At 51.4% G+C, this 27,023-nt stretch overlaps 1 protein-coding gene across 1 annotated transcript in view; it reads left to right on the top strand.

The window, feature by feature from the left end:
• The window catches only part of Cacna1a (calcium voltage-gated channel subunit alpha1 A), a 265,280-nt gene that overhangs the window by 39,630 nt on the left and 198,627 nt on the right, over window positions 1-27,023 (top strand). The window contains exon 2 of the mRNA XM_050120775.1: window positions 4,021-4,320. Coding sequence (XP_049976732.1) covers window positions 4,021-4,320 — 300 coding nt within the window. The remainder of the gene's footprint in view (window positions 1-4,020; window positions 4,321-27,023) is intronic.

Raw genomic sequence — 27,023 nt, 5'->3', positions numbered from 1 at the left:
AACTTTATAGAGTAGAAATTAAACATGGGAGCTGGAGAGATGGCTCAGCAGTTTAGAGCACTGGCTGCTCTTCCAGAAAACCTGGGTTCAAGTCCCAGCACCCACATGGCAGCTCAAAACTGTCTGTAACTCCAGCTCCAGGCTTCTGGCACCCTCACACAGACATACATGCAGGCAAAACACCAATGGGCATAAAACAAAAATAAATTGTCCATCTATGATCTATATATTATCCATGACTGGACTGACTAGATGGCTTAACAGGGGGGTGGTGTTTGCTGTCGAGCCCGACAACTCGAGTCTGTTTTCTTCTGACTACCACACATGCATCTGGGCAGGTGCGTGTCCCCACACAGACAGCATCCTGGGCATGTTTGTGGACATGTGTCCTCTTTCTTCTTGGACACACAGAGAATGGCTCAGCAGGGAAAGGCGCTTGCTGTGAGAGCCCGATGACCCAGTTCTATCCCTGGCACCCATGGAAAGGTGGGAGGAGAGAACCAATGTCACGAAATTCTCCTCTAACCCCCCCCTCCACGCGAGCCGTGCCGTTTGTGCCCACACATTCTAACAATAACAGTAATGATAAGAAACACAGATCCCGGAGCGTCGCACTGCTCACGGTCAGCTCAGATGTTTAGCCCTGGTAGACATATTCCATTTTTCTGAAATGCGTATTGGATGGTCCTCTGTGCAGCATGGTGTCTAGGGGTTTGAGACTCACGGCAGTGGCTTAGGTGAGGTTTTCAGTCTTTCTCAGCCTCAGTGTTTACAAGCGAAAGGGGCTGCTGGACTGGGGAGCTGGCTCTGCTGGTGACTTCCTGGCTTCTCAAGCATGAGGACCTGAGTTGATTCCCCAAAACCTGTGTAGGAAGTAGGGAGTGGTGCCACATCCCCAGGGCTGTATCAAATTCTTTGCTGTGCTTTGCTTATGCACTGGTTTTTGAGGCAGGATTTGACACTGTCTCCCAGATTAGCCTAGAACTCACCCTGCAGCCCAGACTGTCAGCCATTGAACTTACAGCAATCCTCCTGCCTCTGCCTCTTGAATTCTCGAGTGACAGGCGTGTACCACCACATCTGGCTTGTTTTGACAAATTAAAAAAAATCTTAAAAGTGCCCCTCCAAAGGCATAGAATTAAGAATTTATATACGGAGATTTTATTGTTCTAGAATATCCCAAATGAACTCAAATACTAATGTCCGTGTGGGCCAAGCAGGCTTTAACTAGCCGAAGACTTGCCTCGTTGACTTCTCTCTACCCTTTTCATACTCAGCTTTTCAGTCTACAGACACTTAGCAAAGTTCATAATAAATCCCATCCTCCTGCCTCAGCCTCAGTGCTAGGATGATAAGCCTGCACCTATCAAACATGCCCCTTTATAATTAAAAATGGTACTTTTAATTATGTGTGGCTGTACATTTGCGGAGGTCAGAGTATAATCTGGGGAGCTGGTTTTCTCTTTCCTCCATGTGGGTCCCCAGAATTCAGTTCACGTCCTCAGGCTTGGTGGAGCCATCTTGCTCTTCCCTGAAATCAACTCCTCCTTTTTAGAACTTTTAAAATTTCATTTCATGAGCATGGGCGTTTTGCCTGAATGCGTGTGCATGTACCATGTGCCTTCCTGGTGCCCAAGGAGGCCAAAAGAGAGCATTGGATCCCCTGGAACTAGATTTACAGCTGGTTGTAAGCCACCATGTGGGTGCTGGAAATTGTACCCAGGTCCTCTGGAAGAGTAGCCTGTGCTCTACCTGCCTAGCCACCTCTCTAACTCCCAAAGCTACTCCTTGGTACATCTGCTTTAGAAGACAGTTTCACATCTCGCAATCCTGAAGATACTAATGATTAGAGACCGCAAGGCCACCCATACGTAGCCTCACTCCACAAGCAGGCATGCTCGCATGCATATGGTGTCCCAGGCAATGCTGTGCTGTGGCCCCATCTCGAAAGAACCCAGATGCCCATAGAGAAGAAAGTGGACAAACTGTGGGCTGATCTCTCCACAGAGTAGTAGGCAGCAAAGAAAACGTATCACCCACAGCTATGATGACAGCAGGCGAGTTTGAAAGACGAAACGATGACCCCAAGGAACCAGGTCCTGCAGAATGATGCTTATTATGGGGTCGAAGGGAGCCTAACCGCAGCTCCTGCTGAGGAAGGCGTGCTAAAGTCATAAAGCTAAAAGACGATCAGGCAGTGGTTATAATGGAGCCAGCCCCCGTGTAGGCCTGTGGTCCGGTTTCTGGGGCGCTGACACCCACAAAGGTGGCGATTTCTCAGCTTGTTCATTTGTATTTTATTGTATGTTTCTCTGTGTTTATGGAATTTCCAAATGGGGGGGACGGAGGGCAGGTGGGGGTGATCCAGGCGCCTGGTAGAGATGGGGCCATGCCAACGCCAGGCCAGCAGCCCTGTCTAGCATGCTAGGGCTCAGTTAGCGGTCTGCTCCTAGGAGCTCACAGGTGCTCCTGCCAGGGTCTCCAGGGTGACCTAAACATCAGCTTGGAAGCCCCCCTGCGATTTGCAACCCCCCCCCCCCCAGAAGTGCTTTGAACCTTGCAGCTCGCAAAAATTGTCTTTTGCTCAACAGACCCTCATTTGCTCAGCGACGGCCACCCACACTAGTCCCTACACCAAGCCCTCTGCTCTTTAAGTTCTTCCTTCCAACTGGGCCCGCCTGGTTCTAGGCAGCAACACGGACCTGGGGTGGCAGGCAAGGTCCTCTGTGCGGGAGGATCTGTCCCGACTTCCCCCTGTGCCCAGCCGCGCCTGCTCCCGCGCCGGTGATTGGTTGCGCGCATAGCCGGGTGGGTCTTGCTCCAGGGCGCTGGGCCCAGGTCTAGCCCCGGATTCTGGCTGGGCAGCTCTCCCCTCGCACCTCTACTTTCAGCGGAACTGAGGGAGGGGGAAGGGGACGGGGAGAGAGGCGCTCGGGGGTGGGGATGCTGCCAGGCTCTGCCGCAGCCCGAGCCGCTGCCGAGCGGCACACACCGCCCTCCCTCGCTCGTTCGCTCGCTCTCTCGCCTCCTTCCCCCCCCCTCCCCGTGGGGAATTTTCAAGACTGCGCTGCTGCAATTTCCCCCCGGCCGAGGCTGTGCCGCGCCTGGCTGCGCGCACACACGCTTCCGCGCGCAGAGGAGCCGGCGGCTGCTGAATCAGGAGGAAAACAGATCGGCTTTTTTCAAAGCCGGGGACCAGCGGCTCCCTGACGCCTCCGAGCCCCGCCGCGCCCCTGCGCCCCGCTCCTCCGCCCCCCGCTCTCCAACCGGGTTGGATTTGGGGGAGGGGCTGCAGCGTTTTCAGGAATTTTCTATTCTTTCCAGGTCTAGGAAAGTCAGCAAAACAGACGGACAGATCCTTCTCTGCCACCCTCCTCCCGTAGCAAAGACCTGGTTTTGGCTTTTTTTTAAAAATTATTTAATTTTCTTCTATTTCAAATGGGCCGAGCCCACGCCTTTAGCAAGATGCCAAGCTGACCCGGACCTCCGAGGAATCTGAAGCTTATCGCTGCGTCCTGGGGAGGGGGGGGACGTCCTTCGCTTAGACTTCGCGTTTTAAAGGGGGTGTGCATTGGAGCGTTGCTTTAAAAAAATATTTTTACACTATATATTTTTTAACTGAAAAAATTTTTTCCTCTCTGGAGTGGGTGGCCGGGGATCGCCTGGATCGCGTCCCCGGTTATTTTTGCCGCGCCCCTCCCCCGCGCCCCGCCCCCGCGCCCTCCCCCGCACCCCTCCTCCCGCCCGGGGTCACCGCCTCTGCCGGCATGTCCCGAGCCGCGCTCCCCGGCTCGGCCGGGCCGTCCCGCTCGTGAGCCCCCCGAGCCGAGGCCGGGCGCCGCCGCCCGATGGGCTGGGCCGTGGAGCATCTCCGCAGTCGCAGGTGCAGCCGCCGTCCCCACAGCCCGGCCAGCCTGAGAAGCGGCGGCGGTGGTGGTGGTGGCGGTGGCCGTGGCTTCCGCAGCGCTCGCCGCAGCAACAGCAGCCGCCGCGTAACCCGAGGCCCTTTGCTCTTTGCAGAATGGCCCGCTTTGGAGACGAGATGCCGGGCCGCTACGGCGCAGGCGGAGGAGGCTCAGGGCCGGCCGCCGGGGTGGTCGTGGGCGCCGCGGGCGGCCGAGGAGCCGGGGGCAGCCGGCAGGGCGGGCAGCCCGGAGCGCAGAGGATGTACAAGCAGTCGATGGCGCAGAGAGCGCGGACCATGGCCCTCTACAACCCAATCCCCGTCCGCCAGAACTGCCTCACGGTCAACCGCTCCCTGTTCCTCTTCAGTGAAGACAACGTGGTGAGAAAATACGCCAAAAAGATCACGGAATGGCCATATCCTTTGCCCCAGCCCGGGCGGCTGCGCCTCCCCTCCTCCTCTTCTCTTTCTCCACCTCTTCCTCCTCTTCCTCCTCCACCCTCTGCGGGGCTCAGAGAGAGACCTGGGGGCTGTGGGAGCTGGGGGTCTCTTCGGCGGCTAGGGGCTGGAGATGAGGGCCCCGGAGCTGTGCGAAACAGCCTCCCGGCCTGCTGGGATGCAGCTGCAGAGCGAGCCTGCGAGTACTTAGGAGGCTCGGGACTCGGGGGAGTGAGTGGTTCCTTGCAAAGACCGAAGGTCTGGGTCTTGGGTCGCGCAGGGACACTGATGGGGGCTCTTCAGATGGGGTCTGATTTCTTCCGTTGGAGCCCTAGTTGGGCCAGTGCCTGGACGCTTTAGGGCCCACACGTGGGCCCTCCTCAAATCATATAGAAAAGGTCCTCGGCCTCTCTATCCTGGTGTTTTACCCAAGGTGGGAGCCTCAGGCCTAGGGCATGGGACACCATGTGGCTTGGTGGTGGAGTCATCCCAGCCTCAGTGGCTCTGGGTGGGCCGCCAGCTGCATCTGGGGACTGTCCTGTTGGTTTGGAGAACTGTTCCTCTGTCTCCGTGTATGCAAGTCCTGTTCCTCCCGTCACAGGTCAGAGCCCCTTCAGCATTATCTTTTGGCGTCTAAAGAAACCTAGACCTATCCACCCGGTGAGGCCCATGGCCTGGGAAGACCTGAGGTGGGTTGTTCCAGGATGAGAGAAGGCAGAAGGAAGGAGAAGAAGTGGGCCCCTTTGAAGGGCTGCTTGTGGGCTTGGTGGGGTTTAGCTTCTCACACCCTGGGGAGCCGGGAGGATCAGTCTCCATATAGGCATCTTGGGCAGGCAGCCCTCCCCCACGAAAGACCAGAGGAAAAAGGCAAAGAGCCCCTTTTCCTCTGCTGAGGAATGATTTCACACACACGGTGCCCCGAATTTCTTGAAGTCCTCCTTTGCTGCCCGTAAACCTCAACATCTGGGAAGACACAGGCAGGCGCGGGTGGGTAGAGTCGAGTTTCTCTGTCATCTAGGCATGACCCAGATTCCCGGTGTGTGGGGGGACACACCCTGCTCCCCAGGCTGGCTGGCCACCCTGCCATGCCCAAATGTACCTCTTTTCAGGCTCCAATTCCTTGAGGGCCAAAATGACATGGGCTGGGCAGATCCCATGAGTTTGCCAGGGGTCGCTAGCTCTTGGGTAATGGGTGGGGCCAGTCTGTCTCAGCTAGGACTGGGCCCTTTGGGCTCTTGGAGTCCCTGCTCAAAGAGCAGGATGGGCGCGTTCTCTTCTAGGGGCTCCAGATGGTTGGTTCCTGGGGCTGTGAAATTACACCGGGGGAGCATGAGGTTTTGGAGCAAGTGGCTTCTGTGGAGGCTGGTGAAAATTAAGATCTGTGTAGTGGAAAGCTTCTTTCTGAGGGGTGTCTCCCTAACCATAGTGTTGTTGGTGCTTAAGGTAGGTGCCAGAATTTTGCCCCCTGAACTCCTCCTTGCCAAGGTTGGTCAGTGTGTCCTCCCAAACACTTCTAGCCCAGTAAAATGCTTAGAGGACATGTGACTTTAGTACCCAGACTGGAATCAGTAGCTGGGGCTTAGAGGACGCCAGAGGATGAGAACAGGCCTTCGGACCATTCTAGGGACTGTCCGGGGAGCGACCACTGTACCGTTAAATGACATCCCCCCTTCTGAAGCCTTCCAAGAGGAAGCAGAGGAGTTGGGGAGCCCTTCTGCTGTCCTCAGCTCACCCCATCCATCCCGGATGCTGCAGCTCTGAGAGCTGTCATAGCTGAGCTGAGCCTCGGGCACCCCGAGAGCACCCCAGCCTTGTCTGTTGGCTAGCCCAGGCCTCATTCCCTCTGGGGAGCTTTGGGATGAGTGTGTGCAGTTTCCCGCCCTCTCTGCAGCGCTTCTGTTCCCTTTCTGGTCTGAAGAATTATACAGCCCCACTCCGGAAGGGGGCGCTTCCCATCCCAGGCCTAGCCGGCCTCCAAGCCAGATCATCATGCAAGGAGCTGCTTCCGGGAGGGGTGGGAGGGAGGGACGGAGGACCCGAGGCTGTTCCATCAAGAAATTCAGGCCAGTGGGAGGAGATAAAATAGATTTACCTGGGAGTCAAGGCACTGCACAAAATACTGACTTAAAAAAAATCCAAATACTATTGGTATTGAAAAAACAAGCAATTAAGCAATTTCTCTAAACTTAAAAAAATGTTTCAGTGGGTGCAGGGTCTTAAGTAGTTCAGGATGGCCTCAAACTCACTATGTGGTTGAGTATTAGGTGAGGCACCACACCCTGTTTTATGCTGTGGTGGGGATGGAACCATGGGCCGCACACATGCTGGGCAAGCACTTTAGCAGTTGAAATACATCCAGAAGTTTTTGGAATAAAATCTAAGATGCATACAGGCAAGTACAAGGTTGGGACTGGCATCCTTGATGGCTGCTCAGCCTCCAGGCCAAAGGACCTCTCTCCTCCCGTTTCTGGCCACACCCCAGCAAGATCAGCTGACCTACCTGGCTTCTAACCTCCTTGTGAGCCTCATGCAAATGAGATTGGAGCTGTATTCTTTTGTGCCTGGCTTCTCTGTGTCTAGATGTTTTGGCATCTAGAATGTTACTGCGTGGTGGCCTCACGGATGTTGATCCTAGAGCCCTTAGGGGTGTTCTCTGCTATGGAATTTCCCCCTCTGAGCTCGTCTTCAAGTGGACCAGCCCATGACTTTTTGATGTGTGGAGCCCAATTTAGAAATCTGTTTCCTGGGGGTCTTGGGGCAACATGAAAAGTGTCTTTGCTGTCTGTGGAAGGGAGGGTTTATAGGGCTGTGGAGTTGACTGCCACGGGAGACTTCCTTCCACCTGCCAGGTCCAGTGTGGCTAACTGCTCGAGGGTGGAGCCTTGCTTTCTCTCCACCCTGGGACAGTTTGCCACCTCAGTCCCATCCTTCTGTCTCCCAGCAGCTCAGACTGGAGGCCAATCACGAGAAGTAAGAGTTGTCTTTGCATCCGGGTCAGAAACTCCGAGGAAGTTCTGTCATCTGCCCTGTTCGCTCAACAAGCTGCCCTAAGTGCACACGCCTTCACCCTCGATCCCACTCACTGTAGGTCTGGCTGGAGCGTAGAGAAGAGGGGCCTCATGGCCTCTGCAGAACTAGGATCTGTTGACTCCATAAGGGGCATCTTAGCCTTCCTAGAGCGTCCCCTCATGATGCCACCTGCTCCACCAAATGTCAGTGTCATCTTCCTGGTCCCCTTATGCTCCTGCCTCCTCTGCACTGCCTGTGAAATTCTGACTCTGCCAGTGCTGGGCCCGGCCTGTGTGCAGATGCATCTGCCCTCATCATAGAAACTCAGAGACCCTGGAGTCGCCATGGTGTCAGGGGCCTGTGGGCACTGGCTGGCTCTCCTCTGGAACTGAGAAGTGTGGTGGGGACCCCCCCCCCCCCGCCAGAGATGTAACGTCACATGTTCAGACGCTTGGCCTGACCTGAAACATTCTGGACAGTTCTGTTGAGATGGAGGGATGTCCTGAGTCATAGAGTTTCTCTATCGGCTACATCTATTTGTCAGGAGTTCCCAGAGGAGCACGCTGGGAAGTAGGAGTTAACCTGGCCTTGCCACTGGGAACCTCTACAAAGGTGTGATCCCTCATCCACAGTCTCCAAATCCAAACATCTCAGAACCCCAAGAAAGATCTGCCTATCCAGAAGCAAAGCCAAACAGGCTCAGGGTTTATAATGGCCTTTTGAGGTGCTCATGCATGCTAAGCATGGCCTCTGTCAGTGAACCCAAAGCCCCAGCTCCTGTGCAGCCCACTTGGCAAGAGTCAGGACAGGTTTTGAAGAAAAAAAGCAGGGTGAGCTCCCCACCCCACCAGGAATACTGCAGAGACGGCGGCGAGGCGCCGGGGACTCCTGACTTAGCTATGGTGTTCAGCTTACAATTTGCTGTCTTAACCTGAGAATGGAGAAGGGGCACGTAAATGATAGGTACCAAATTTGGAGTTGTGGTCTATCCTGGGCTAGCAGCGTATGGTCTGTTGACAGTTTGTGTTACCAGGCAGCTGAATAAACAGTAGTGCCAGGTGGTACAGTGACGGCTGTTGTGTGGACATACTGAGGGGCAGCAGAATTGGTCGGGTGATGTCAGTTTATGGTTTAGTGTTTCTTTGGTTGTGGTTCCACTGTAAGCCAAGGAGTATCGGTCTGGTAGTGGTGTGGGTCTCGTGCTCATAGAGTTCACTTCATTAAGATGATAGTTCTTGTCTGGCCCTGGGATGTGGGTGAGGACTCTGCCTTTCCACCCTGGAGCACCACTCTGCCAGAGAAGTCTGACTACATAGCCTATATTGATCTCAAACCCATGGCCCTGATGTCTCGGTCTTCAGAGCGCTAGGATTGTATCCAGTGTGCTTCTGGGGAACCCCTAGCTGCCAGCTTGGGGCTTGGGGTCTCCAGATCATCCTGACACACTCTGTTGTCTTTTCCCTTCTGCTTGGAAAACAGGTTTGAGGAGGTGTGGTCTCTTTGTAGCAGGCTTTGTCTTCCATGTGTACTGCTAAATGAGTTTTGACAGGTGTGTGGGGCTGTGGAGCCAGCGCCCTACTTGACATAGGGAACAGCTCCATCTCCCCAAAATATTCCCTGTTCCTCTTCTGAGTCAGCACCTCACGTCTCCCGTCTCTTGTGACCTGTGACCTCATCTCCGTGCTGTAGTTTTTTTTTTCCTTTTCTAGAAGGTTCTAGAAATAGAATCATGCAGTAGCTTTTTTTATCCCTTCAGTGCTATGGATGGAACCCAGGGTCTCCTGCATGGTAGCCAGAGCTCCGCCACTGAGCTACAGTCCTAGCTCTTGATTATTTGAGACCAAGGCTCTTGATTTGCCTGCCTTCTTGATCTGCTGCGTCCCATGGTTGGGAGGCAGACAGCAACACTGCCTTCGGAGGTGAGCTTCATGTAGGTCTGTAGTAGCCTGAGTGTCATTAGCCTATCCCCTCCCCAGCCACTGAATCCCCATCTCATTAATAGCCCTGGCTATTCCTGAAAGTCACTATGTACAGCAGGCTGGCCTCAAACTCACAGAGATCTGCCTGCCTCTGTCTCCTGAGTGCTGAGATTAAAGCACCTCAGTTTTGTCTCTTTGACTTGCTAACCAGTACTCAGTGGCTGGGCTACAGCTGAAGGACATTTGAGTGTTTCCCCCCGGGGCGGGGGCAATTATGAACAGAGCAGCGTCAGTGCTGGTGTCTGGGTTTTACTGGGAATGCTGGGAGCTGTGTTTCATTTCTCTTTGGTAAATACACAGGGGTGGGATGGGTGGATCTCCTGGTAGGAGCACGCGTAACTTTGCCAAAGGTGAGGTGGCCAAACTGCCCTCCACAGTGGCCACAGGAGACTGTTCACTGTCTTCACTTGAACCTCAGTTCCTGAGCTCCAAGTTATGGGGAGCCTCAGGGTGAAAGTTGAGACACTGAGCATCATGGGAAAAAGTGGTGAAAGTGGCTGTGTTAAAGGCTGTATGTGGGCGTGGTTACCAGTCTGTGCTCACACTAGAAAGGGTCCAAGCCAGACTGGGTGGCGCCTGTCTTCTTCGTTACAGTGGGGCTGTGCTGATGTCACCTGACGTGTTTGTTGAGTGACTACAAGAGGAATCAGTTCTCACTCAAAAGCTCTCTGACACCCCGTATGATTCCCCTTATGCTGACATTTCCATGTTTGGGGGTTTCAGGGCAGAGCGCCTGGAGGCTGTGAATGGGGCTGGTAAGCCAGGGAAGGTCTCCCAAGTGGTGCTTGGGGTTGAAAGTGGGGCCTGTGGAGCTGGAAAGCTGCCTTCAGAGCCTTGGGGGCTACCGCAGGAGCTTGAGGTGTGCACCCTCGTTTCCTGCTTCCCGCAGAATCGAATGTGCTTGTTCTGTGAGGAAGCCCAGCTAGGAGGGTTTACTTGGCCCGCTCTCATACAGCCAGTGCATCTCCAAGAGTCAGCTCTGAGGAAGGGGCCGTGTGTCCTGCAGAGAACAGCGGGAAAAGAAACCCTTCAGGGGCTGGGGATGTGGCCCAGCTGGCAGAGTGCTTGCCCAACAAGCACAACGCCCTGGGTTCCATCCCCAGCATTGCAGAAATTAGGGGTGGTGGTGCATACCTGTGATCCCAGCACTCAGGAGGTGGAGGCAGGAGGATCGGCAGTTCACAGTTATCCTTGGCTACATAGCCAAGCTGAGGCCAGTCTGGGCTACATGAGACCCTGTCTCAGACAAACAGAAACTTCAGCAGAACAAAACAATAATCAGAAAATTCTTCAGCATGTAGGTAGATCGGCCCCGAGTGTCAGACTCCTTGAGGCCACTCCGGCTCTCCTTGAGGCCACTCCGGCTCTGGTGTTAGGAACTCTGTTTCCACATTTTGGGTAGTGAGGGGACAGCTTCTGTTTGCGTCTTCAGAGGGTCTTGAGGATAAGGGGGGCATGCAGAGAAAATGGCTGGCATGTCAAGAAAGTTCCAAAACCTAAAAGCAGAATTCCAGAGTCATTCTGTCTCCAGTGGGTTGTTTCGTTGTGTGGTTTTGTTTGTGTAGCTCAGGCTGGCCTTGAGTTCCATATATAGCTGAGGCTTGCTCTTGAACTTCTCCCGCTCTGCATCCTGAAGGCTGAGATAATAGCCCAGGCGTCCATGCTCAGTTTCCTGGTGTTGTGTTCCCAAGATGAGCCATTGTGGATTTGTTGGGCAGAATATGGCTGTTTTGAATATATCCCTCAAACATGGTGCATTCTTGATTCTTTCTAGAAGCTTTCAGGGAAAGAGGAAAAAACTCATGTCTTTTTGGCCCACTTTTCGATTCCCATCGGTCTAAGATAAAATTACTTCCCTTCCGCTGTTCAGTCCCTCCCTCAGGGGTGACAGGGTGAGGGTTTGATCTGTGTAATTAGCTTCCTGGAGCCTCCCTCCCACCCCTTGTTCTGCCCTTCAGAACTGCTCAGGAGACTGCTCAGAATGAGACCAAGGGCTCGGGCCACTCTATGGCCTTCCCTGGGTGCACACCACACATCTACCAGAACACTGTTCAGATCTTGAGTTAGAATTTGGGAACTTTCTTGGTGTTTATGGACCCAACTGTCTGGAGGATCATGAGTTCAAGGTCAGGCCGCTCCCTCAGTGAGACCTTGTATCAGAAACCCAATCAAAGCAAAAAGTGTGTTGTGTGCACCTGCCCAAATTCCCAGCTCTGTTTCCCCTGATTACCTAAGAGAGTGATGAGCTCAAGGAGTATTCTTGGGGTGTAGGGCAAGATGGAAAGACAGTGTGAGCCGCCACCCCTAGTTGTCCTGGGTTTTTGAGATGTCCATTGGTTCTGGACAAACGAGGATGTTGGCCTCTTCATTAATGCATTCTGGGTATTAATGTTTCTGGGAACTGGGAATTGAGCCCAAGACCTCTCACATCCTGTGGTGTGTGTGGTGTGTGTGCGTGTATGGTGTGTGTGAGCATGTGTGTGTATAAACATGCGTGTATGAGTGTGTACTGTGTGCATACAGATGCATGCATACGCATGTGCGTGTGTGTGGTGTGTGTGCATGTGTGGTGTGTGTGAGCGTGTGGTGTGTGTGTGCATGTGTGTGTGCATATGTGCGTACACATGCGTGTGTGTGGTGTGTATGTGTGTGGTGTATTCATATGCACATGTGGATGAAGTAGCGGTGACGCCAGGGGACAACCTTGGATGTTGTTCCTCAGGTGCTGTTCACCTTTTTGAGAGTCCGTCTCTAGGGTTCTCCAGTTAGGCCAGGGTGTAAGGCCTGTAAGCCCCAGGGAGCTACCCATCCCCACCTCCCTAACATCAGGATTAAACGCTACTGCCCCTGATTTTATGTGGGTTGTGCAGCTATCGTTCACTGACGGAGCCATCTCCCCGGTTCAGCTCTAGGGCCTTACACCTTCTAGGCTGGTGAATTTTTTGCTTGTTTCTATTGTTTACTGTTTGTTTACAGTCCCACTAAATTGCCTAAGCTAGCCTTGAACTTGTGATCCTCCTGCCTCAGCTTTCTGGGCACCAGGCCAGCAGATGTGAGCCTCCACATCCAGCTCAGTGGTGGGCATTCATGCCCAACAGAAGGGACAGGACTTTATCCAGTGACCGCTAAGTGACAGAGGCACCGGTCCAGGTAACAGTGACCTCCCTCTGAAAAGCCAAGTCGCTTTGTGAGGAGGCCCACTGCCTTCCGGAAGCTGCTGAGAGATAGCTGTGAGAGAGGCCATTGCCAGGAAGCAAGTGCTGACGTCAAGTTTGGTCATCTGGCTTCCATCAGGCAAGGCCTGGATTTTGTTCTGCATGGGTCTTTTACTTTTTGTTTCTTTATTTATGTGTTTATTTAATGTGTGTGGAAGCCAGAAATCAACCTCTGGTGTAGTTCCTCAGGCGCCGGCACGTTGTTTAATGAGACAAGGTCTCTCATTGGACCGGAGCTTTCTCGGTAGGACTGGCTGGGTGGCCAGCGAGCCCTGGGGACCTTCTGTTTCTACCAGCCTAGTGCTGGAGTGACCAGCACAGGCCGCCACGCCTGGCTTTTTATGTGGGTTCTGGAGGCAGGCACTTTACCAACTGAGCCGTCTCTCAGACCCCCGCCCCTCACCTTTTCAGCCCAGTGCTGGGCATGGAAATAGGTCTCACCGATGTTCGCCATGTGCTCTGCCAGTGAGCAGCACCACCAGCCCTCTTATTTAGCTTTTATCTGGGAGGGGGAGGTCTTACTCTTCCTGCCCCAGATTCTGAGTGCTGAGTCTTAAAAATGTTTGGCGGTTGGGTCAGACCTGCCACCAGGCTGCGCCCACTTCCAGCCCCTGGAACCTAGGACAGGTCCGGCTCTGTCACCCTGCTGGTGACTGGCGCTCATGCTCCCAGGTGGTCTTTCCGCTTTGGGCCTATGCATTTCATATGAATGAATGTATTAAGTGAGTATAAAACCGAGTCTTAGGGTGTGGCTCAGTGGTAGAGTGCTGACTCCGTGCAGGAGGCCCTGGCTTTCATCCTTAGCACCTCTCGTTATTCCTAAATCAAGGGGGCAATGCTGGTACTAAGCCTTGCTCCACTGGATTAGGCAGAGCCTGGCCAGCCAAGCTCTTGAGGCCTTCACCTGTACAGTTTCCAGTCCTTATAGACCTGGACATGGAAGGGGGCTTGGGGTTTGTACTTGCTGCTGTGAAGCCCCATTTAGAGGGGACCAGATTAGGAGGGAAGGGGCTCAGAGAAAATAGGGTAGAGCCGAAACAAATGTGGGTGGGTCAAGCTGCAGACGCCACCCCATCCCTTACACCTGCTGCCTCAGGCTTCTTGTTTTCTCAGTGAGGGCAGGGCTCCTTTGTCCGAGGAACTGCAGAAGGGATAAAGAGACGAAGGGGGTGTGGATGGTCTCGTTATACAAAGTAGAACCGCACAGTCTGAAGAGGCGGTGGTATTAATTAATTGTGGTCACTCCTCTGCGTCTCTGGGGACTGAATACATGTTATTGCATTTGCTGATGCTATAGCCACATTACTCATTTCATTTGGGGATGATGGGAATGAATTCCAGAGCCTCGCGCACTCCAGGTCAGGACCTCGCTACTGAGCCACACTCCTGAATAGAAAAACTGGCTTCTCCCTGTGGTCCACTCCCAGTCCCAAGCTCCCAAAGGAAGCTGGTCTTTTGATTTGCACTATTAACTGCCGTGTGGGTGCTGGGAACTGAATTTGGGTCTTGTGCAAGAGCAACAAGTGCTCTTAGTCACTGTGCCATCTCTCCGACCTCTGCACTCTTTCTGAACTTCACATCTGGCTGTATATACCTGCAGGTCTGTATGCTTTCTCTGCTCACATGCTCTGGGTGGGTTCCGCAGTTTATCCATCCTTGGTGATGTCCATTTGGGATATTTCCAGTCTGGTGTGACTCTATCTCGTTTGTTTGAGGGAGCAGTGCTAATAGGGGTACTTTCCGAGTCAGGGAATGAATGAGTTCAGGATGTTGTTTGAGTCTATGCATGGGCATCAAGTTTCAGCTAGAATCAGCTGAGAGATGCCAGCGTTTAGAGGACACCAGCCATCACATGGGCTGGTCTTCAGCAACCTCACAGTCCACCAGTGTTTCTTCTGCAAGATTGGATCATTCGGTCAGCCCCATGCCCACCTGCGGGTGTGGGAACCCCTAGTTCGGGCCTTGGTAGTGGCGATGGCTGCAGAGGAGTTTAGGGGCCGAGTCAAGTGGAGAACTTGAGGCCAGCAGTGACTCAGACCCCAACTCTGAAGGCCTCTGACTTTGTCTTCTGCTGTAAACAAGTGTGCAAACTAGAATTCACACACAGAAGCTTAATCCTCAGTGCAATAGGGTTGAGAGGTGAGGTCTGTAAGGGATAATTCGGGTAGAGATGGAGGCATGGCTGAGCTGCTGAGCTGAAGAGCTCTGGCCTGGAATCCTCCAGTAGATTCTGACTGGGCTGTAGCTCAGAGGTAAAGATCCTGCCTAAGATCTTTCTGCAAGAGGCTGTGGATGAGACTTAGTGGTAGAGTACCCCCTTTCTAGGATCCCCAAATGAAGGGTTAGGGGCCTGGCTTTCTGAGGGGAGTGCTTGCTCTGGACTCATCAGATGAACAGGTCCTGAAAGTTCTGCCCTTGTGGATGGGTGAATGCTGTGGTCGGGGTAATGGGCTCCCAAACGGCAGGAGGATTCTCCTGCTGCTCCCCAGCCCTCTCTGTCTTTGCTGTCTTGGCGTTCCGCTCTCTGCTGTGGGATGAGGTGGCGTGATGACCCTCATCTCCGTGCCTTGGTATTGGGCTCCAAAGCTGTGAGAAATGCATTAGTTTCCTTTATACGTTACTGAGCATGTGATATCCATTGCAACATCACGCAGTGGGCTAAGGGCATCAGGATTTTAATGGCTCTCATCTTGGATGATGGACTGACTGACTGACAACTGCTTTAGTGCATGTGATGCTTTCCGTGGTGTTTTCACGGGGAGATACCCCGGTCCATGATGGATGTATGTGGGTTCCTCTGACTCGGTGCTTGGATTAGCGTATGACACATAGTAGGTCTGTGTGTTTCTATTCTCCTTTTGTGTCTCTTGTCTTATTCTGTGCCCATCCCCTGTTGCTTCAGGATCTAAGCTGAGAGGAAGGCAGGTACAGCCTTCTTTTCCCCCAAGTGCTGTGGAAGGAGCGCAGCACCCCTACACACACATGCTCTGTGAGTGCTCTACCACTGAGTTATGCGCCAGACCTCGCTGAGTGTTAATACTAGAATATCTTGGTTCCCAAGCCCAGGACAGATTTTCCCCACCTCTCAGCCATCTGTTTGTATGTTCCTAATCATCTCCCTCCCGTTCCCTGTGACCCAATGCCAGACTCTCCTCACCCCCCACTGCTCCTCCTTCCTCTCCACATCCTTTCTCCATTGCTCACCCTGCCCTTATGAGTGCCTCTTCTCAAGGCATCTGATACTTCAAATTCCTAAGCACAGACCATCTTCTGCAAGGGTGTGACAAGGCTTCAAACTGTTTGGGCATTGGAGAAATTGGAAAGAGTTGGAAAGGTTCGTGGCCTTTAACTGCTTTTGCAAGTTTTTCGTGTGCGAACTTTTGACAGTTCTGATTGTTTTAGTCACATTGAAGTGGTCTATGTTGTGAACCGTGGCTGCATGGCTTGCACTCCCGTGCAGTTACGTTGGATGATTGCATTGATGGGTGGACAGTGTCTTGCCTACTTTTCTGGTGCTGTGATAAAACGCCATGACCAAGGCATCTTAGAAAAGAAAGAGTTTTGGGGGGTTTACAGTTCCAGAGGAATAAGAGTCCATCATGGCAGGGAGGCATTGCAGCAGGAACAGGAAGCTGAGAGAACACATCTTCAAATACAAACTTGAAACAGAGAGCAAACTGGAAGTAGGACAAGCCCGAATAATCTCAAAGCCCCCTCCCCAGTGGTGTGCTGTCTCCAGCAAGGCTTTATCACCTACCCCTGCTTCCAAACAGTGTCACAAACTGGGAACCAAGTGTTCAAATACTAAAATCCATAAGGATCTTTCTTATTCAGACTACTACAGACAGGTGCATGGATGGATGAGTGGATAGTTACCTGGATGGATATTTAGATAGATGTGCTGTGGATGGATGGATGTTGGATGGTCAGTGGACAGATGAATGGATGGTTGGATGGACAGGGGAGTGTGTGGGTAGGTAGGTCAGTAGATGGATGGGTGGGTGGGTGGGTGGGTAGGTACCTGGGTGGGTGGGTGGATCAATGGGTAGATAGATGAGTGTATGAATGAATGGATGGTAAATAGATTGGTGGACAGATGCATGGATGAATAAGTAGATAGGTGGGTGGGTGGATGGATGAATGGATGGATACGGAGTAGATGGATGGATGGATGGATGGGTAGATGGGTGGGTGGATGGATGGATATTGAGTAGATGGATGGGTAGATGGATGGATGGGTAGATAGATGGGTGGGTGGATGGATGGGTAGATAGATGGGTGGGTGGATGGATGGATATGGAGTAGATAAATGGATAGATGGATGGATGGGTAGATAGATTGGTGAACAGATGGATGGATAAGTAGATGGGTGGGTGGGTGGATGAGTAGATAGCTGGGTGGGTGGATGGATCAATGGGTAGATAGATGAGTGTATGAATGGATTGTTGGGTAGATATATTGGTGGACAGATGGATGGATGCAGAGTAGATAGATGGGTGGGTGGGTGGACGGATGGATGGATAGAGTAGATGAGTGGATAGATGAATAGATAGGTAGATAGATGGGTGGGTGGATGGATGGATACGAAGTAGATGGATGGATGAATGGGTAGATAGATGGGTGAACAGATGGATTGATGGATGGATGGATAAGTAGATAGATGGGTAGGTGGGTGGGTGGGTGGGTAGATTGATGGATGGGTAAATAGATAGGTGAATGGGTAGATGAAGGATAGATAGGTGAGTGGGTGGGTAGATGGGTGGATGAGTGGATGGGTAGATAGATAAGTGGGTGGTGGATGGATGGAGAATAGATAGGTGGGTGGATGGGTGGATTGGGAGATTGATGGGCTGGTGTTCGGATTAGTATGTAGATGAATGAGTAGATGTAATGATACAGGAATTAGATTGAAAGGTAGAAAATGAGTGGGCAGGTGTATGGGTATTTGTTGGATGTCAGAACGTGGTCTGGGCAAGGCCTGTGTGTGGTCTCTGACATATGCTCTTCTCATTGACTTGGGACCATGGTATTCCCTGTTTCTGCCCTGTGATGCCTTCTCCAGTACCAATCCACTCTTATTTGCTGCTTCCAGAAATTCAGTAGGCTTGGCTGCTCTTGAAGATCAGAGAGCAGGCTCCTGCCTTCATTGCACTTGGCACTTCCTGCACCATCCACCTGCAAGTGTTCAGTTGAGATGTTGAGATGCTCTGGGGCAGGCTAACAGAGTTATTGACAGACATTATTAAACTCTGGAAACATGTCACCTGTTTGTTTCAGTCATGGGACTGAAAGTGGAAGTCCTTGGCTTTTGCCGTATGGGTAGAAAAATTGGGGCCATGTCTTCTCCAGGGAGAGCAAGGAAATGCCTGCAGTGGTTACTCAGCAGTCAGAACACACAGATTGCAGAATCACAGACTCCTGTGACATGTTGAGGCCTGATTCCTATTGTATCTTTGGTCTCACTCTTCCGTTCTGCTCATTTGCATAATGGTGTCCACTCCGCCTCTGTTGCATCCTACAAGTCTTCCATAGATAGCTCCTCCCCAGGTCACCTCTTCCAAGAGGCTCAGCCTCGTCACTTATTGGACATCTAATGTACAAAGAAGAATGTGAAATCTATGGACATTCTCCCATACTCAAAGAATTCCCAGAATACTTCGATGCATCTCATTCTATACATTTTTATGGATCCAGAATTGTGAATACAATCCCTTGTCGTCCTTGGAACACGTCGGACCACCATGTGCGGTCGGGCAGGTTGTACAGTGAGCAAAGGTAGCAGATCACACGTCAGAAGCATCAGAGAGCTGTATATTTGTTGGTGGAACTTAAGAATCTTGCTCTAACAAATTGAGGATATTATGACAGTTTTTGACAGATGGGCTTAACAACCCGAGAAAGGGGCGTCTTGTTTAAATTCTCACAACGGTGCTGTATGCATTGGCAGAAACCCCAGAAAAGATTTTTGTTAATATCTTAGTGATATTCTGCTTTCTGGGTTGTGGCGAGCCTCCTGCCACTGCCTCCTCCATCTGACTGCTCTAAACAACACGGCAGGGGACATCTTTGTGTCGAGGCTCTGTCCATGGTGCTGACACATTCTCAATGGTCTCCACACCCAATACTTGTTACCATTGCCTTTGGATCTGTGGAGCCGGTTTTGAGGCAAGGTGATTGGCAATTTCATGATGCAGGTGGTGCCGAGAAGGAAAAGGATAGCATCTGGAAACCATCGTGGTCCATATGTGAATCTGCCCTTTTGAACTTGAGGTGACTTTAGTTGTCAATGTCTAGAGACGTTTTTGGTTGTGACGGGTGTGGGTGGTGGGGTTGGATGCTGCTGTTACCTGAGTAGGAGTCAGAAACGTGGTGAAGCACTCTAAAATACCCAGGAAAACCCTGCCAGTGAAGAGTTCTTCAGCCCAGGGAGCTAGGAAAACAGGCAGAGAAACCCTGATGCTCTGGGATGCTTTGAAGGAAGTGGGTGGATTTAGGATTTTTGGGTGACTTAAATTTCATTTACAGCTTTTCTTCCCTGCTGGGTGTCTAAGCCAGTTTTCTGTGAACCTCAGATCTCACACGATCAGCCACAAGCCTGCTACCGACAGATCCGTTGATATAAATATAGTCGAGTGTGTGGAAGGGGGTCTCAGCTGGAGCTAGGGATGTGGGAATGTAAGCTGCTGGGCCTTCTCCTATGCTTGCAGCCTCCTTCTGGTGCCCAGCTCTTAAGTCGTGCCTCACTTTATTTGTATTCCTGGTTTGGATAGCTCTGGTGTTGGCTGTGGCTCCGGTGTCCCTTCCTTCTGTCACCAGGGTGCCATTTAGGCATCCCCAGGAGGCAGAGGAAAGAGTGATGAGGGTTGAGATTCAAGGGGAAACATATTCATTCATATCCAGCCATCTGCTTTTATTGAACACCTATTGTGTGCCATAGAGAGGGATGGGAAGATGGGGACTGTGTGGGCCTTGTACTTTATTCCCCTGGAAATGGCACCATCTGTCCTTATTCCCCTGCTCTGACACGCCTTACACCTTTGGCTGTCATGTGTGGTCTCTGTGTTAAGACTTTCCCCCACGAGCACCAGTCGGGCCTGGGCAGACATACCTGCTTTCCCGTTTCCTTAGGTAGACTCCTGGACGGGACGTGGCTGGCTCATTCTCAGTGTTGTGTCAGAAGTGGAGTCTAGGTAGGGGCTGGGAGATGATAACGTGCTTGTTCTGCCCAACAAGGACGTGAGTTAGAATTCTGCCACCCATGTAAAAAGCCAGGCACGCTATGGTGTGTGCTTATAATCCCAGCACTGGGGAGGCAGAGACAGACAGGTCCTGCATAGCCTTGTTGGTGAGCCTAGGCCAGTAAGAGATCTTGTCTGAAAGGAAGCAAACATGGCTCCTAACTTGTACATACTCACATGTGAGTTAAAAAAAAAAAAGAAAGAAAAGTGGTAGTGTCTGCATCCCACTCTGCTCTGGCTAACAACACAGAGAGTGTGGTTCGAGTCCCTACAGGTTGTTTGCGTGGCTCTGGCTCCGTGTCCTCAGGAGCAGTCTGTGCAGAGGTCTTGGGAGGTGGAAGTGGGTCGTGCAGAGGCTGCCGGCTTTTGCGCTTGGCTTTTGGAATTGAGGCTGTGCATCATCGTGGTGTAGGGTACAGAAGCAAGCACACAGACTCCCTGTGTTCAGATCCCAGCTCTGCTTCCCAAATGATACCCATGTCGCTTTGCCAAAGTCGCTTTGGCCCTGAGACCATGTAAAGGAGGTGCTCCCTGAGTATTCAATACTACAGAAGTCCCCAAATGGGTGCTGGGCCCTGGTTTGTGTGCTACTCGTACAGGCCAGGCGCTGGTTTGGAAGAGAGTGTGGAGGTGCGTGTGCTCCTTGTGGCCGGTGGGGGATAATAGCTCCTCCATTCCAACAGCTCTCAGAGAAAAGCAAGCTCTTGCAGCCCCCAAATGGCCTGGTCTCCTTTAAGTGACCAAATAGGCTCTGTACCATACCCCAGGCTCCAGAACTTGGATTGTTGATGGCGAATCCTTGGTATGACGTGTTGGTGTGTAAGGGAGCAGAGAGGCTGGGGTGGGTGGGGTATAGAGGACTGGGCTCCCATCACATGGCGTTGCAGTGACCGCCAGTGGAGGGTCTCTTACTCCTCCCCAGAGAGGCAGGAGCTCACTGAACTCTCACACCCTCTCACACACCCCCATGCCCCTCTGTGGCACGCGGTCTTGGCAGTGCTTTCGGAGGTGGAGGGTATACCAAGGGTGCTCCTGAGTTGATTGTCCTACCCACAATGGGGTAGAGGTGGATGGCAAGGATGCTTGGCTTCACCATTGTCCCCGTGTCATTTCTGTGGCTGTGGTAGAATATCCTGACTAAAACCAACTTGGGAGAGAGAGGGTTTGCTTGGCTCACACTGGCAAATTAGAGTCCATTGGGAGAAGCCGCAGAGAAAGGAGCCTGAGACAGCCGGTCACACCGCATGTACTGTCAAGAGCAGAGAACTGAATGCTCCCGTGTCACCTGCTAGCTGTCTCTACTCATGTGACTCCCAGACCAACGAATGGTGCCAGCTACAGTGACCTGGGGCCTCTCACATCAGTTACAAGGTAACCGTCCCCACCCCCATAGACATGCCCAGAGGTCAGCCTGCTCTAGACAGTGCCTCAGCGGAAATCCTCTTTCCAGATGGTTCCAGGTCATATTAAGTTGACAGTTCAAACCTACGGGCACAATCTTGTCCCTGTTAGTCACCAGATGGATTCAGTTCCGCAGGTGGACTCAGGCAGACCCTGTCTTTAACTTGTCACTGCCCTCTGTGTCTGGGGTGGATAGACGTTCCTTTCCATCCCCCATGGATGAAGAGCAGCTGGGCCGTTCTTCTCAGCCCCGATGGCGATCCCTTTCCTCAGCCCCCGCTCTTCCTCTGTTAAGATTGTCACTCGATCACTGGTGCCAAGTGAGGGCATGGATGGGCTGTTGCCAGTACAGTCTCTTCCTGAAGGACCATGGAAGAAGTGCCTGATTCCACCCTAGGTTTCGTGGCAGTTCCCAGGGGTTGTGGGCATTGTTTCTGCTCTGCGTAACAGATCCACTTACAGTAGTCTGCAGAGAAGCTATATGGGGACTGTGATGGCAAAGAAGGGAGTAAAACCCAATGGGGGAAATGCTCGTATTTTCTCAAGACACCTTTAGTGCCTGGTGAGGACAAGGCAGGGTGAGGGACAGAGTGGAGGGCAGCTAGAACTAGATTCCTTTTCATCTGTGATGACCTTTGAGAGCCACTTGACCTTAGTGACTCTCAGTTTATTGGTCTTTAAAATGGGTACAAGAGGAACTTCCTCTGTGATAGGGTGACAATTGCATTTTGAAACACCACAGCAGACTGGCAGGTGGCCCCTCTTCTTTTCCCCCTTTATGTCATACCTAGACACAAAACGCAGGCACGAATCCACAGATGTTCAAAAACCCTTGTCCAAGGTTGCTGACCTCAAACTGCAGAGAGCTGCACCAAGGGGCAGAGGAACAAGGCAGACATGCTGATAGCTGAGAACATGGGGAATCATCTGGAAGATTTGAAAGTCCTCTTGTCCAGTCGGGTAATGCACACCAAGCACCAGATCTTGAGAGGCTGAGGTGGGAGTAGGGCATAGAGTGAGCCTTGCAGTCAGGAGTTCCAGGCTAACCTGTTGCTACATAGCAACACTGTGACATAATATAGCATGTTAAGTGTGCTAAAATGTAACTTACAGAACAATATAATATCATAACAACAGTGTAACAAAAACAGTAGACAGAACAGCAAGTGACAATATGTCAAGACAGTGTCACAATGTAACAGAACAGTATGCACCTTCCAAAAATGCTCAGGACACAACCTTACTCCATCCCATACAGGGTATTATTGTTCTATAGCCCGGGCCAGCATTAAACTCACGACCCCTAACCCAGCATTTCTAGTACCGGATTTCACACATGTACCATTACATCCCAGTAGTCATCTCCCCAGGGGTCTAAGTGGGTGGTGAACTGAGCAGGTAGGTGGAGGCTGGACTGTGACCCTCAGAAGACCACTCACTCTTTCTGAGCCAGAAGGTCCTTTTCTATCAAACTGGGGATCTGGCACCTCCCTGCCCGTCTGTGAGAGGAGTCTGAAGTTGCGGTTCCAAGGGCTGCGTGGGCTGCCTGGGTACAGACAGCAGGCGCTCCTACATGTATGAGTACTTTTTGTTGTTTTGAGACAGGGTCTTACTGTGCAGCCCTACTGGTCTGTGTAGACCAGGCTGGCCTCACACTCCTGGAGACCTGCCTGCCTCTGCCACCCATGTGCAGGATTAAGGCGTGGCTGCCACAGCCCCAGCGAGCTCATTGTCTGGGCTTTACAGCTAATAGTTGGAACAGTGCAAGCATCGACTCTTCAGTTTAAAAAGAAATTTGGGCTGGGAAGATTGTTCAGTGGTGTTTGTTGCTCTTGCAGAGGACTCAAGTTGATTCCCAGTATCCATTTTAAGCAACTCACATCTGCCTATAATTCCAGCTCTAGGGTATCAGATGCTTCTACATTCAGCCTTTAACACTTACACATGTGTATGCGTGTGCACACACACACACAAACACACACACTAGCACCTGCATATGTGTATGCACACACACACTAGCACCTGTACATGTGTATGCACACACACAGACACATGCTAGCACCTGCACATGTGTATACACACACATGTTCATGCATGCACAATTTTAAATATATAAAAAAAACAGAAAAGAAAATAGAGGCACGCCAGAAAGATGGCTCAGTGCAATAAAGGACTTTTGCTACAAAGCCTAATTACCGGGGATCCGTGCCTGGAGGACGTACAGGTGGGAAGAGAGAAACAGTCCCACAAGGTTGTCCTCTGTCTCAGTCACTTGTCCTGTGGCTGTGCAGAGACACAATGACCAAGTCAGCTTAGAGGAGAAGCATGTAATTAGGGGTTTGCTCACCATTTTAGATGGAGAGTCCACGGTTATTGTGGCGGGCAGCAGGCAGGCATGGTGCTGGAGCAGCAGCTGAGAGCTCACATCTGATCCACAAGCTCATGGGGGTGGGGAGGAATCAGGTCTGGCAAAGGCTTTCGAAAACTCAAAGCCCACCCCAGTGACACACCTCCTCTGGCAAGACCACTCCTCCTAGACCTTTCCGCAACAGTCCACCAGCTGAGAGCCAAACATTAAAGTGCGTTAGCCTGCGGGGGTCAAGTTCATTCCGACTACCATATTCACCAACCTCAGTTACCTGCTGGGTCACGTGCACCTCCAATAATAAATGAAAAGTAAGAAAATGGAGCCAAAAATGCTTATGCCATTATGACCACTGGTGACCTTTCATCTGCAGTGCTGGGGACAAAACCCAGAGCTTCATGCACGCCAGGCTAGCCCTCACTGCGGACTTTATTATAAACTGTTTTTAAACAAGCAGTTTGGTAGCATTCCTGGTGCACTGCCACCATCACCTCTGCTGAGCTCCAAGACATTCTTTTCATCATCCCAGAACTCTCTAGACCCCTGATTCTAATTGCTGGTGACAGCCCATATTCATAGAATGGGCACTGGGTTTACTTTTCTAGTTTTGGGGATTTGGAGCTCTCTTCCCTGGTAGATGATCTTGGCACTCGAGTGTGGATGTGGGGATGCCCAGCTCCGTGCCTACCTGGGTCTCTGTGTGTCTCCAGAGTGCTCAGGCAGCTGGTGCTGTCCCCTGTAAGCCTGGTCCCTACCAGCAATCTCTGCTAATCAGAGCAGCAGGTACAGAGTCGGCCCTCCAGGGTGACCGCAAGCCGGATTCATCTCGGCCGGATGTCTCCCCGTAAATATTTAATAAACAAGACCTACAACTGGCCATGCTGAGAATGTTTGATAGTAAAGTTAATGAGGGATCCGAGTGACAGGCGGACACAGTCCCCTCCTGAGCCCGGCAGAGGCAGGAGCTGAGAGACGGCCCTGAGGACAATGGTGACCACTTCTCTTTCGTTAGGTCACTTGATATTTATGTGGTGGTTGGGGATACACGAGGACAGGGAAGGTGGACATGGAGGGAGGTGAGGTTGGGAACAGTGATGGGTGCGGGGGGGGGGGGGGGGTCGGTAGAGGAGATGAGGGAACTGGAGAAGGGAAGGAAGGAGAGTGCTGAGGTGGAGAAACCCCACCGCCACTGTCCCTGGCCACTTCATCCTGGCTTCGTATTTCCTGTCTGTTTCTCATTTCCTCCCTGCGGGTTCCCATCCCAGGCCTCACCCTGTTTCATTTCCTGAGTCTGTTTACTTTCTGCTCGAACATCTGCTCTCTCTCCCTTTCTTTTACCCTCCCTTTGTCTTTTTGTTCCTGCTCTTTCCATAAACTGGCTCTTGATCTGTATCTCTTTGTGATGAGACTGTGGGTGATTCCTATCTCCCAAACCCCCTTCCCAGAATGCATAGAAAGACACAGGCAGAGGCCAAGGGGGAAGAGAGAGAGAGAGAGATCAATACAGACCAGGGAGCAGGCTGGATAAGGATGGAGAAACAAAGAACAGTTTGGTATTTTCAAAGTTTTATTTTTAATTATGTGTCTGTGTGTATGCGCACATGAGTGCAACTGCCTGAGGAGGCCAGAAGGGGGCATTGGATCCCCTGAGCTGGAGGGACCCATTGTTGGAGCCACGCGTCTTGGGTGCAGGGAACAAAACATGGCTTTTTTGCAGAAGCTGTCTGTGCTCTTAATCCTGAGCAGTTTGAAGACTAACAGTGACTTGGTCATTTTGTTGCCCAGGAGTTCCTCATCACCTTGGTACATTACCAAAGCCTGATAGCTCAGTGCGTTTGAACTTTATGTAAATGAAGTTGTCTTGTCGAGGAGGAACAAACCTGTCTTTTTTTAGATTTGGCCCCTCATTCCCCTCCCCAAGCACCACTCTGGTTTCCGATGAGGAAGATGGTTCCTTTGGAGGACTGTTTGTAGATCTGGTTGCCTCTGTGGGAAACTGCCGGACCCTCAGTTGTTACCACAGGCTCACGTGAAATGCTGCTCACGTGGAGTAGGGGTCAGCTTGCATTACACTCTTCAACACGTGGTCATGTCCTTTGTTAGGAAAACGAAACCAAACATGTGACCTTCCTGCGGGTAGTGGGTGATTTCACTTTGTTTGCTCTCTTGTGATCCTGCCTCACATCTTGTCCATCTTTCCAGGTATATTTGTGTGTGCATGGCCTCGTGCGTTGTGTGTCTTCCTACATGTGGAGGCTGGAGGATACCCACCATGCCATCCTCGGGGACACCATCTACCTCTTTTGAAATCTCTCACTGAATCTGGAACCTTCTAAGTCAGCTGGGCTAACTAGCTTGGATCCTCCTATTCCTGCTTTCCTGGCCCTGGAATTATAAACTTATGTCACAGTATCCAGATTTTTTTGTGGGTTTTGGGAATCCAACTCCAACATCTAGATTTTTATATGGGTTCTGGGGGTCAAATTCAGGTCCTCATGCTTGCACAAGCATTTCAGCTACTTACTGAGCCATCATCTCTCCAGCCCCCCATCCTTTTTTTTTTTAGTAGTTTATTTTTTTGCTTTTCATTTTTTCAATATTGATTCCTAGGTGCTCTTTATATATTCTGGGAATGACTTCATCATTTATCATATGCATCCTCTTCTCTGTTTTCAGATAATAACTATCATAATATTACATCCTTCTAAACACTTTTCCACATTCCATGTCTATTGATTGACAGCTGTTAATGTTAGAATGAGGAATTTAAACATTTTTTTTCTTGGTATTTGTTGAGTTTAGTATCTTACTTAAGAAAGCCATTTCCACTCTGGGGCCAGGACTATATTTTCTGTTATTTCTGGAGGTTCCACTTTTGCTCTTTTCATTGGCATGGGGTTGGCTTTTACTTGTGGAGTTAGGGAAGGGTCTGATTCCTCATCACTCCTGGAGTGATCACTGTCTTGGATCGTCAAAAAGGCTTCTGACCAAAGAGTTCTGCAAGACAACTTCCTCCAAACCTTTTAATCACATTAGGGGAGGCCAGAGGACAGCCATGGGACTTGGTCCTCTTTTTCTATCACGTGGGTCCTGCGGAATGAACGCAGGTCACCTGGCTTGGTGGCAGATGCCCTTGTCCTCTGAGCTCCTCACCAGCCCAGACAGCCTGTTCCGTTTCTGCTTCTTCCCTTCTGGTTTGGGTTTGCCCTAAGCCTTTTGCTCCATGACTTTTTTTTAAAGTTAATTAATTTTATTTGTGTGTTTGGTGCATGGTGGGGGGCGGTTGCAGAGGTCAGAGTGGACATAGGGGCCCTGCTCCATCGCTCTCCACCTGAATCCCTTGAGACACAGTCTCTTTCTGAACCTGGAGCTAAACTGATCAGCAAGCTGCAGATATCCTTGCTTCTCTTTCCCCCACAACACTGCGGTTACAAGCATATGCAGCTGTGCCCAACTTCTAATATCAGTACTGGG

This window comes from Alexandromys fortis, unplaced genomic scaffold, assembly GCF_014885135.2.
Source record: "Alexandromys fortis isolate MF-2015 unplaced genomic scaffold, M_Fortis_MF-2015_v1.1 scaffold_186, whole genome shotgun sequence".
NCBI classification, from domain to species: domain Eukaryota; kingdom Metazoa; phylum Chordata; class Mammalia; order Rodentia; family Cricetidae; genus Alexandromys; species Alexandromys fortis.
Note: the sequence above shows the minus strand (reverse complement) of the source record. Positions and strands in the feature narration are given on the sequence as shown.